Source organism: Macadamia integrifolia, chromosome 7 (genome assembly GCF_013358625.1).
Source record: "Macadamia integrifolia cultivar HAES 741 chromosome 7, SCU_Mint_v3, whole genome shotgun sequence".
In the NCBI taxonomy this organism is placed as follows: Eukaryota; Viridiplantae; Streptophyta; class Magnoliopsida; order Proteales; family Proteaceae; genus Macadamia; species Macadamia integrifolia.
This window is the reverse complement of record NC_056563.1, coordinates 16,559,974-16,571,163: the sequence shown is the minus strand read 5'-3', so window position 1 is coordinate 16,571,163 and position 11,190 is coordinate 16,559,974. Positions and strand designations below refer to the sequence as shown.

Here is an 11,190-nt window from a genome sequence, read left to right as displayed (position 1 = left end):
CTATTAACAAATTTGTGAGTGTGTGTGTGTTTTTCTTATTTTTTCTGTACCCACTCTAGTGAAATGAGAATTGTGTGGATTAGGTGCACGGTCTTAGGTTGGATTGCCCTATCCTGATATCTGGAGGAACAAATCAAAAAACCTAAATCCCATCCTACGAAGTTAATGATTGTAATCCAACGGCCTGTGTTAAAAGCTGCAAATCTCAACGGCAGACAATGTTTTTTCATGCTTGCGGTACTTATCTTCTATTAAAAAGTGGTTTGTGTTCTTTCTTCAACCCTAAACTACTCCCTTGCTCTTTTTCATCTCCCTTATCACAATTATAATTATTATTCTTCACTGTAATTTCTTTTTCCTTTTTACCATATTCTTTTTACATCTTCTTTCTCTTTGGGTATCCTGAAACTCATTCTAAAAGAGTCTTGAGAATCCGATCGAGAACGTTCTTTCGTTCAAAGGAGAGAGGTTTCAGGCGAAGAACAAGAACGAAGGAGACGACGATGACGTCGAAGATCTTAGAATTTTCAATCAAAGAACGAAAGAAAGCAAATATTTCTGTTGTTTCGAAGTTTTAGGTATTGATCGATCTGTAGCTTCTTCCCGTCATCTTGTAAATGGTTCTTATTTGGTGTTTGCACTACTTTCTAGGGTTTAGCCTTTTCGTTTTTATTTTCTTCTACAGATGTTCGTTGATGTTGCAGTAGTGATGTTAATAGAGTGAGAAGGAAACTTCAAAGTTTGATCGCGCAATCAAGGTTTGGAGGTGAGAGATCCATTTCCTCTTCCTCGCTACTCATTTATTTTAATGGCGTTATTTTCTCCAAAGTTTGAAACTAGAGATTCGAAATCGTTTAGATTATAGATGAGGAAAGATCTCAACCGATTCGAGTCGAAGATTGCAATGACTCGGTCTACTGGGAATGGATTGTTTCTTCATTTCTTCTAATTTTTATTTCTATCAATTAAAGAGACGATTCGAATCCAGAAAGATTTTTCAAGAAAAAGAAGAGAAGATCATAGTTTCGATATTATCTCGTTCTCAACATCTCGAGTCTAAACCTCTTCTGTGTTATTGGCTTTAATCTCACAGAGAGAGAGAGAGAGAGAGAGAGAGAGAGAGAGAGATTCTGTTAACCTATGATCACCAGTTTCAAATTCCATTTTTCTTGGCTCCCTCGACCATGATATTACGTAATGATTCTCTTTCTGAAATCTGAATTCTAAAAATGTTACAGGAGCGAAGAGAAATGGCGTCCTCGTCCAATTCTCCGTGCGCCGCCTGCAAGTTTCTTCGGCAGAAGTGCACACAAGAATGCGTGCTTGCCCCATATTTCCCACCGGACCAGCCGACAAAGTTTGCGAACGTACACAAGGTTTTCGGCAAAAGCAACGTTGCTAAGATACTCAATGACCTGAACCCGACACAAAGAGAAGACGCGGTGAACTCCCTGGCCTACGAGGCAGACGCGAGGCTTCGAGATCCCGTTTATGGTTGTGTGGGTTTAATCTCAATCCTACAACAAGAGCTGAGGCAAATCCAATTTGATTTGAATAATGCCAAGAAGGAACTTGTTAACTACATGGGGCCATCAGGGATGCTCCCTTTCAGCCATCATCACCCACATCACCAGTTTCTGTATCCACAACTACAACAGAACCTATCTTCCAATATGGGACCCTACGGAATTTCCCCGGTGGGCATGGGTATGCCGCTGTTGGCACAAGCGCAAGCGCAAGCACAAGCACAGGTCCAGTTATTAATGAGGGAGCGACAACAGCAGCAGCAGCAGATGCTGGAGGCACAACATTTAGCCGCAGTTGTAGCTACTAGAGAGCAACATGAGATGATGGGGAGCTACACGCAGCAGCAACAGCAGGAGCTTGTCAGGTTCAATGGTGGCTTTGATGGGACTGCCGGATCTGGTGGGGGAGATGGCGTTGAGCTTAGTCAGTTGAGCATTGGGTTGCCTTCTTCCTTGGCTTTGGTTCCATTAGACAATTTCTTTCAGATCCAACAACCGCAACAAGAGCATCCGCATCAGCATCAACAACAACAAAATCCACACCCGCAGCAGAGAGCTCTGAGCGATGAGTTTAAGAGCGTTCATCCGTCTTCTTAATTCTTGTTTTCCTCCTGCTACTCTTCCTCTGCCTGCCATTGCTTTCCTTTGATCACGGTATGCTCTCTCTCTCTGTCTGTTTTACACGTGTAAAAGCGTGCGTGCAAACAAACCCTGAAATAATAGAACGTTAAATAGATTACCCACAATGCCATACCCATGGTTGGATGTAGGGTTATTGGTCAAGATCATTGTTAGCATAAAGGGGTTTAACCTTTTTTACCGTTTAAAACATGTTTTATCATATGTTTCCGAAAGATACGGTTAAAAATAACAACCTTCAATCACTCCCGTTCCACATTCCTGTTTTTATGACTTTTTTAATACTTGATTTTTTTAAAAAATAATATCTACTTAATTGACCACATACCTTTCTCTCCTAAACTCCAATCGACCTAATTCTTTCACTGATTTGAAGCAAACTCAATGGACTATATTTCTTATCATATCACCTTCAACTCAAATTCAATGTACGGACTCCCGAAATTGAGCTATAATGTGATGTATTTGATGAAAAATATTTCTAAAGTGATGACTTTCAACTCCAATTGAACATATATCACTTTAAGAATTTATTGACTGTGTTGACAACAATGAATATCATTATAACCTAGTCACATTGCTCAATAAGTCTTTGGACATGTGGGGTGTATGAATTTAAAATCGGTGTTGGATGATATTCTGATATGTCTTAGAACTTATAATGAGACATTACATGTATATGCATTAATGTTGGATATTGTAGTTGTTTTGAACATTATATACAGATATTCATATAATAATTCCTTAATTTATATGATTATACTATCGTTTTTTTAGTCCCTTGTTTGAAATCTAGACGTTTAAAACCCATACCGTCTATTTTTCCTTTTTTACCGTAGTCTTTTTTTTTTTACCATTTATTTGACTGTATCATTTGAAAATTTTCACTGTTTAAAACTCATATCGTCTGTTTTCATTCTTTCATCATTCTTATTTTTGTTAACTATGGTTAAAATATGATTTTATATTATTGTTATTATTATTAGATTCACGTATGACAATAATCTCGTATATTTTAATTTATGAATTTAAGATCTATTAAATTTGCAGGCCAAGGACTTATGATATCCCTTGATTGCATATTTTCGTTTTCATTTCTGAAAAGTAACAAACTTGTTTGTCATTTCCATTTACAGGTCCAATGGGGCCACTATTCAAAATCAAAGACAAAACAGAAGGAAATAAAAGAATAAAACCAACAGAGGACCAGGAAGAAAGATAAAAAAGAGAAAGTGTCAGGCGAGACACCATGTCTTTGAGTGATGGTTCTCCTTAGACTTTACCATATACCTTGAAGACGTACGTGGTTGTGCAGAGTGCAACATCGATATACAATCCAATAGGGAAAATAATCCTCTGTTTTTCTCATCCCTGTTTTTTTTTGTTTTGCTACCTGCAGAACGCGACACGTGGACAACTTTAAAACCAACGCACCGGATGTAATAATCTCCATCCAATCTTGACCGTTGGTCTCTTTATTATCCACGTGTCACGTTCTGCAGGTAGCAAAACAAAGAAAAACATGAATAGAAAAAATAGAGGATTTTGATCCGTCAAATAGACTCAGACCCCATCATCATCATCAATTATTGTCAGAGACTCGTTAGGGTGGGGACACTATTCACTCTTCCGTAGTCCAGCCTAGCGACCCATGTGAGTCTTCTAATTTTTTCCACAGTCTACACACTTGCCCAGAAAACTTCATTAATCCCTAAGCACGAGGTTTGACTGACCTTAATCGTTAAATCAATCCAATAAAAAAAGTTTCTAAAACCATGGATGTCACGAGGCTCACGACTAACGATTAGGATTTTCCTGGATTAGATCCACCAAGGAAAGGTTAGAGGTTAGAGGTTAGAGGTTAGAGGTTAGGGGTTAGGACTTCCAATCTTTTAAAATGGGTATGGGGACTATGTGTATTGAAACTCGGGTGAGATTTGGAATCTCGATGAAAAACTTTTAAAGGGTCGATACTGAAATTATTTCTCTTTCCTATCTAAGAGTTTAACTTGAAAGACCTTTTCCAAATGATTTTCTCAACATTGATGTTGTATTCAGAAGTATTCTCAAAAGTTTGAAGAAGTCCATGGAGAGAGGATATAAGGTGACATATTTGGAGTCATTCGGAAGAATTGTACAACTCTATTTAGGATAATAGCATGGATTTGTGACCTTCAATACAATTTTTTCTTTTTTTTTGAATATTTATAAATCATTCTCAGTTTACTTTTTGTCTCAAATCTTTAAATGACTCTGCAATTTTAGGTACAGGATTTATTTATTTTTATTTTTTACTAGATTATATTAATTAATGATTTTTTTTTTCATAAGAGAAAAAATACTGTCAACAAGGATCCCCACAAGTCCAAAAGTAGAAAATAAAATTTGCAGGACATCAATATGCTTTATTTGCACATTTGATTCAGTGGCAAACCCATAAAATGTAGGATTATTGATGGGAAATAATTTCGTTGCTGCCTGGGTTGCAGCCATGATAGCAGCTAAGGGAATGGAATCACAAGGCAGGTTTGAAAATAACCATCTTGGGTGAATTTTTTCACTCCTACCCTTAAGATTTCATTCTTAACTAGTACTAAGGTTGCAACTAGGGGTGTCAACCCGTTGAGACGGGCCGATCTTGGTCAGGACTAGCCAGACTTGGCCAAATTCTAGGGCTACACCGTGAATGCCCGTTTAGCTAAGACGGACATGGAACTATTTATAATTGGGCAGGTCGGCCTTGGCTATTATCGAGCTGCCATAAATGAGCCTTAACCGAGCCTTAGTTAGGCTACAGACTTGTTTATTCCTAAACAGACATTAAACGGTCTCTAAACATGCCTTTTTAAGTTATATGGAATGGTCAAAGTACTCAAGCTGACAAGGTTATTCCATTGAAAGTACAGTTCTACCTCAAACATATCGTGCAAACCTACATTAATTCACCACCATATTTATATAAATTTTATTTTAAATTTAATTATCTATTGTTAAAAGTTCTTGTTCATTGATCAATTTCGTGTTTATTTTGAAAATTGGAGCAAACGCACTTGGATTTTTGCTTTACTCTTCAATTTTATTGGTGGTAAAATGAGAATTTCAAATAGTATTAGAGAGGTCAGGATAGGTCGGGTTTAAAGGAGTCGATTTAAGTTGGGTTCATAAATGTGTCAGGTCGATCAAACGCCCGCCATACTAGGTGGTTGCACTATGTACTATTTATTAATAAACATGCCGAGCTCAAACCAATCTAGATATGATGATTAACATATTAGGCTCGATCATGCTTACTGATGCAGACCTAGAATTGACAGCCTTAGTTTAAGCTACTAGCCAATCAGAAACCAAATGTCGTTTTATCTAATCAAGAAGGTTTCTTTATTCTTTATTCTCTGGGAAGGACAAAATACAATTGGGATATTTTCCATGTACGTAAAAGTGATGGGACGAAGAAAATCATGCCAAGGAATGAGCAGAGACAAAAAGGGCGAACTCACGAGCTATGACTTTTGCACCCAGCTTCTGGCATGTTGGAAGCTTCTTGATCTTTTCAATTTCTTTCTGTGGACCAGACCAGTTTAGGAATTCAAGGTCTACCCTTATTTGTCGAGCCCAGAGCATATTTAGCAAAAACGGGAACAGGAAAAAAAAACCATAAACGAATAGTATGAGTTTTGAATAGTAAAATTTTTCGAATTATAATGTCAAATAAATGGTAAAAAAAATAAAAAATAATAAAAAAATAGAAAATAGATGGTGCGAGTTTTAAACGTGTAGATTTCAAACAAGTGGGACAAAAAGAAAAAATGGTAGTATATCCATATAAATGAATGAATTATTATATAAATACCTGCATCTAATATTCAAAACAACTATAGTATCTAACACTAATACATATATATCTCATGCCTCATTATAAGTTTTATGACATATAATTGAATATAATCTAATACCAATTCTAAATTCATACACCACACATATCCAAGTCTTATTAAGCAATTTGGCTTGGCTATGATGTTGTTCATTGTTGTCAACATAGTCAACACACTCTTAGAGTAATGCATGTTCAGTTTGAATTGGGAGTCATCACTTTAGAGACACTTTTAAGCAAATGCATCAGTTTATATCTCAATTTTGGGGTCCGTATATTGATATTGAGTTGAAGGTGATATCATGAGAAATATAGGCAATTTAGTTAGCTTCAAGTCGGCCAATGAATCAGGTCGATCAAAGTTTGGGAGAAAGAGATATGGTCAATTAAGTAGACATTATGTTCAACAAGTTAAGTCTTAAAAAAAGCCAAGAAACGAGAACATATTTAAATGCGTTTTAAAAGTGTTTAGAACGGGGATGCTCGCCGTTTGTAATTTTTTCCCGCATCTTTGGGAAAACATACGAAAAAACGTGTTTTAAACGGTAAAAAAATGGGAACGTGTTTAAAATGGAGTTTTAAATGCGCTTTTGTTAACAGTGGCCCAAAGTTAGTAAATTCTTGTAATACTATGCGTATTTGAACTTATTGTCTTTTTTAGGCAAAGATTCCGAGTAGCTCATACTGTAAATCTAGATTCATAGAATATTTTATTTATTATTTTTTGTTAAAATAAAATAACGAAAATTCAAATGTCTCTGGGCATATAAGCACGTGGTTGGGCTCGGAGACACCTTTTTTTGTCATATTATAAATTTGAACATATTTGGCATGGAAGTCAATATTCAATTAATGAAGGTATTAAGTTCTATAAACACTAATAGAGATATCATTTAGACACTTTCCTTTAAAAAATAAAAAAATATTTGAAAAATTTCCAAATTATTTTACAATTATGATTTTTTTTTATCTCATGGAAATTCATATTAAACATGAAAAAAGTGTTGCATGTATTTACATATGAAATAAATGCTCTCTCTCTCTCTCTCTCTCCCTCTCTCTCTAAACTCCATCGGCAGCTTTGTCTTTCGTCACCCTTCTTCTACTCCCTTCTCCACATACCCTATCTCTCACAACTGCAACGGCATCTCCTGCCTTTACCTCTCTTCCTCTAATTCCTCTCTCATAGTAATAAAGTTTCAAGACGTATTTCTCAAAGTAGATAGGAAATCTCACCTATGTAGACTTGTGATGGAATGGGAGACCTCCAAGAACTTAAACGTGATCCAATAATTGCATAAGACGCTTTTGATCTTGCAAATGTATCGATAGTAGACATGGCTAAGGGGCAAGGAAGATATGACATTTCATAGGAGAAGAGAGGTAGACACAAGAAGGTGCTAGCACACCTACGCAGCCTGGAACATTCTTTCTCCGTAAAAGTGATTGATGTAACTAGCAACGGAGGAGGAAGCCTAGAAGAGAAATAAGAAGGAACAAGATGAATGCCTTGTTCTCATAATTAAAAGATCAGTTGTGCTCATCCAATGGCCTCATAATTATCAATTTAAAAAATTTTAATTCAAAAATGAAAAAAAAAAAAAATAGCACCCTTGCTTGTGTTATTTCCATACAACTATCTATTGGGAAATCTTTGATCACAAAGGTTGTTACACACATTTGTAATATTTACTCTTTATTTTCTGTTTTTGCATATATATAAATCTTAAGGATTTCTACTCTTTTACTTAAAGATTGTTACATTCCATTTAGAATAAAGTTTCCAATTAATTTATTTATATTGTGTCTAATTACGAATTTGCAATATATTGAAATATTTATAAGTTTTATTATTTTCTTGAATTTTCAAAACCTTGTTTTGCGGCTTGACAACTCTATTGTGAACATGGTTTTAGGTATCAGTATTGAATCGGCCATATTGTATTGATATTGGATGAGACCGATCCTGATATCTGGCCAATCTAGGATTGGGTATTGGTATCGAAACATGGGTCTTTTTTTTCTTTTTTAATGAAAAGTGGGGGTAAAATTGATTGGTACAGGTGCTAGAACCATCACCAATAAAAGATTGGATAGAATCAGAAATAATGTGCCATATTTAAGAATATTTTTCCAAACATAAGAAGCATCCAATGGGATTAATGCAATTCAATGGAGTCTGAATTTAGGTATGTAGAATAAACCTAATCAACCCAATTGCTTTTCTTTCTAGAAAAAATATTCTAGATAAGCCTAACTCAAAGAGTGAAGAAATTTAGGATTATCAACACCCTTCCAAAGAAAAGAGGACATAAGAGACTCAATCTTTGAAGAAATAGAGGTAGGAAGGCCAAAAACCCCATACTAGTAAATATAGGAGTTTTGCATGACTAATCTTATGAGTTCAAGATGCCCTTGGTTGTTAAGACTCCATATTTGGAATAAGGACAAAAGCGTTCATCATTATAACAATAGGTGATAATTTAATTCTAAGAGACATAAAACTTATGAGCCATAGATGAAGCTCTGGGAGAAGGTTATTGAAGTTCACTTGAGAAGAGAATTTGGTGTCTCATGTAACCTATTTGGTTCTATGCTAGGGAGATAATCAACATATGCTAATTATTTGCTTAGAAGACTCATGAAAACCTATAGAGCTACTAAGAATGACCTCCATTTGGTCTTTGACTACTACGATAGAGTACCTAGACATGTAATGTGGCATGTCCTATAGAAGAGAAAGGTACCGAGTAAATATATGGATATAATTAATGATATGTATGCTAACGTGGTAGCTAGTTTGAGAATCAAGGGTGGTAAAGGCAATGAGTTCCCTATTACTATTGGGCTACATCAAAGGTTAGCTTTTAACCCCTATCTATTTCCGCTTGTTATAGATGAGTTTAGTAAAAACATTCAAGGAGAGGTTCTATGGTGTATACTTTTTGCAGACGATATTGTTTCATTGATGACACAAAAACATGGCTCAATGCTAAACTGGAGGGATGGGGATCCACCTTGTAATCGAAGGCTTTAAGATAAGTAGAATAAAGACAGAGTATGTGATGTGTAATTTTAGTCACACTACGATGGACAATGATGTAGTTACTATTAAAAAAAAAAGAGATAATGCAAAGTGATTATTTTAGATATTTGGAATCTATCATTAATAAAGAAAGCGATATAGAGGATGATGTGTCATATAGAATTAAAATATGATGGACAATGTGGAGGGGTACATCTAGAGTTTTGTGCGACCAACGTGTCTCTATAAAACTTAAAGGAAAATTCTATAGGATAGTCTTGCGACCAACTATGATGTATGGGTAGAATGTTGGGCTATTACGAAGCGGCGTATTGATAAGCTCTTTGTAGCGGAAATGAGAATGTTTGTATAGATTTGTAGGGAAACTAGGAGAGATAAGATAAGGAATGAACATGTTAAAGCAAATTTGGAAGCTGCCCTGATTCATGATAAGCTTCAAGAAAGTCATTTGAGATGGTATGATCATGTAGGCCATCTAATGCACCAATAAAGAGGACTTACTTAATTCAAATAGAAGGATCCAAAAGAGCTAGAGGTAAAAAAAATTAATCACAAGAGAGGTAGTGAAGAAAGAAATGCACAGATTAGGTTTTTTTCCCCAGTATGGCCTCGAAAAGGGCAGATTGGAGGGCTAAGATCTAGGTAGTAGACCCCCTTTAGTTGTGTTCTACCTCATTATTGTTCTTAGTAATCTATTTCCTTTAACTTTAACTTTTCCTTTTCTTTGTCTCTGCTTGAATCTATCTAGCCGACCCCGTTAAGTTGGGATAAGACTTTATTGTCGTTGTTGATAATTTAATTCTAAGAAAGTGATTAGCTGTTTGAGGATGAATAAGAGTGTATGAGAGGTAAGTTCCAATTTTTATAGGAGTCCTTCAGATCAGATACACATGTATAGATATTCACAGGTCAAATATAAGGAGGAATCTTGACTTGTTTGATTATGAATTAACTTGTCAATTTTTTTATCTTCTCTTGGAGGCTAGTTTAGTTTTCCATGTTGTCACAAAAGTAGAAGACTCGCCAATTTCATGTATTAATTCATGGTCTGAGAGATCTGTAGATAATGTTTTATAGCCTTAAGGACCATTTAATTGTGAAGTTCTAGCAATGAATCATTGTCTTGTTATGATTGTTTAGATTCAATGAGAGGCCCTTGCATGAATCATGACAATATAGTGTCATATATATTGGAATTAAGTTGGAATCGTCGAACACCTAAACCCCACCTTGTATTTGCATGAGGCCCTTCCAACGCCAACATGTTGGGAAAAAACTAGCACCTCATTTGTTAGATCTTTGACCATTTTGAAGTAGATTAGGCCATTTGATTTGTCTGGAGATTTGATCCATCTAAGATAGCCGTTAGTTTCTTCTAGCAAAAGATGATTTTAACTACCCATATGGGTTATTAGATGCCAATTTCTAAGCCTGTCTATACATTGGGTTTGGCTTGATTAAGGACTTGGGCAACTAGGCTCAGTCCTTGCCCTAGTTATTTTCCACAAACTCTTGTGCCCTTACAAAATCTCAATGTTTGATCAATGTTTACCAATCTCAACATGCAGCTTTACTCTTTTACATTGTTTTAGGAAGGGAGACAGGAAAAAATTGAACTGCTATGAACAAAACCAAATTCTTTAGTATCAGGCTCCTCTGTGGCTCAACACAGTATTCGGCGCGCATCCAATGGCTAAAAACACTTTGACAAGGAACCCAAGGTGGTCGCACGCAGCCCAAGCAGTTTCTAGGCGTTGGATGCGTGCCGAACACTGTGTTGCGCCATAGAGGAGCCAAATCCAATTCTTTACGGCTATAGGTGTTATTATATTTTATCAGGTTCCTCCATATGCAAACGTTGCTGAGGCATTTACTGCAAAATCTATTCAGTATGTTGTTAATCTTAGTCTTGATCATGTTATTCTAGAAGGTGATTCGAAGCTAGTAATCAACCTCCTCCAAGATTCAACCTCCATGGAGAATTGCTTCTGTTATCAAGGATTGTAAACTCCTCTGTAGGAAGTTCAGATCCATTAGTTCTGTTCATATAAATAGAAAGGGCGGTGGTAGATTCCATTGCTTCATGCATCTTCTCACCGATCTTTTGA

General features: G+C 35.9%; 1 protein-coding gene across 2 annotated transcripts; it reads left to right on the top strand.

The window, feature by feature from the left end:
* Positions 1-309: 309 nt before the first annotated feature.
* Positions 310-3,624, top strand: LOC122085127 (LOB domain-containing protein 36-like). 2 transcript variants are annotated; one of them, XR_006142027.1, is made up of 4 exons: positions 310-578; positions 686-766; positions 1,239-2,180; positions 3,302-3,624. XR_006142027.1 is itself a non-coding variant. In XM_042653568.1 (3 exons), exon 3 carries the CDS (start codon positions 1,251-1,253, stop codon positions 2,121-2,123), a length of 873 nt encoding a protein of 290 aa, XP_042509502.1. In that variant the 5' UTR covers positions 310-578; positions 686-766; positions 1,239-1,250; the 3' UTR covers positions 2,124-2,399. The 2 variants fall into 2 exon arrangements, 1 of the variants encoding a protein (XP_042509502.1); XM_042653568.1 differs by lacking the exon at positions 3,302-3,624 and having other exon boundaries at positions 1,239-2,399.
* The last annotated feature ends 7,566 nt before the right edge of the window (positions 3,625-11,190 follow it).

What these genes read in the sequence shown, in the direction of transcription:
- LOC122085127 (XM_042653568.1), top strand. Translation starts at nt 1,251, where the DNA reads ATGGCGTCCTCGTCCAATTCTCCGTGCGCCGCCTGCAAGTTTCTTCGG.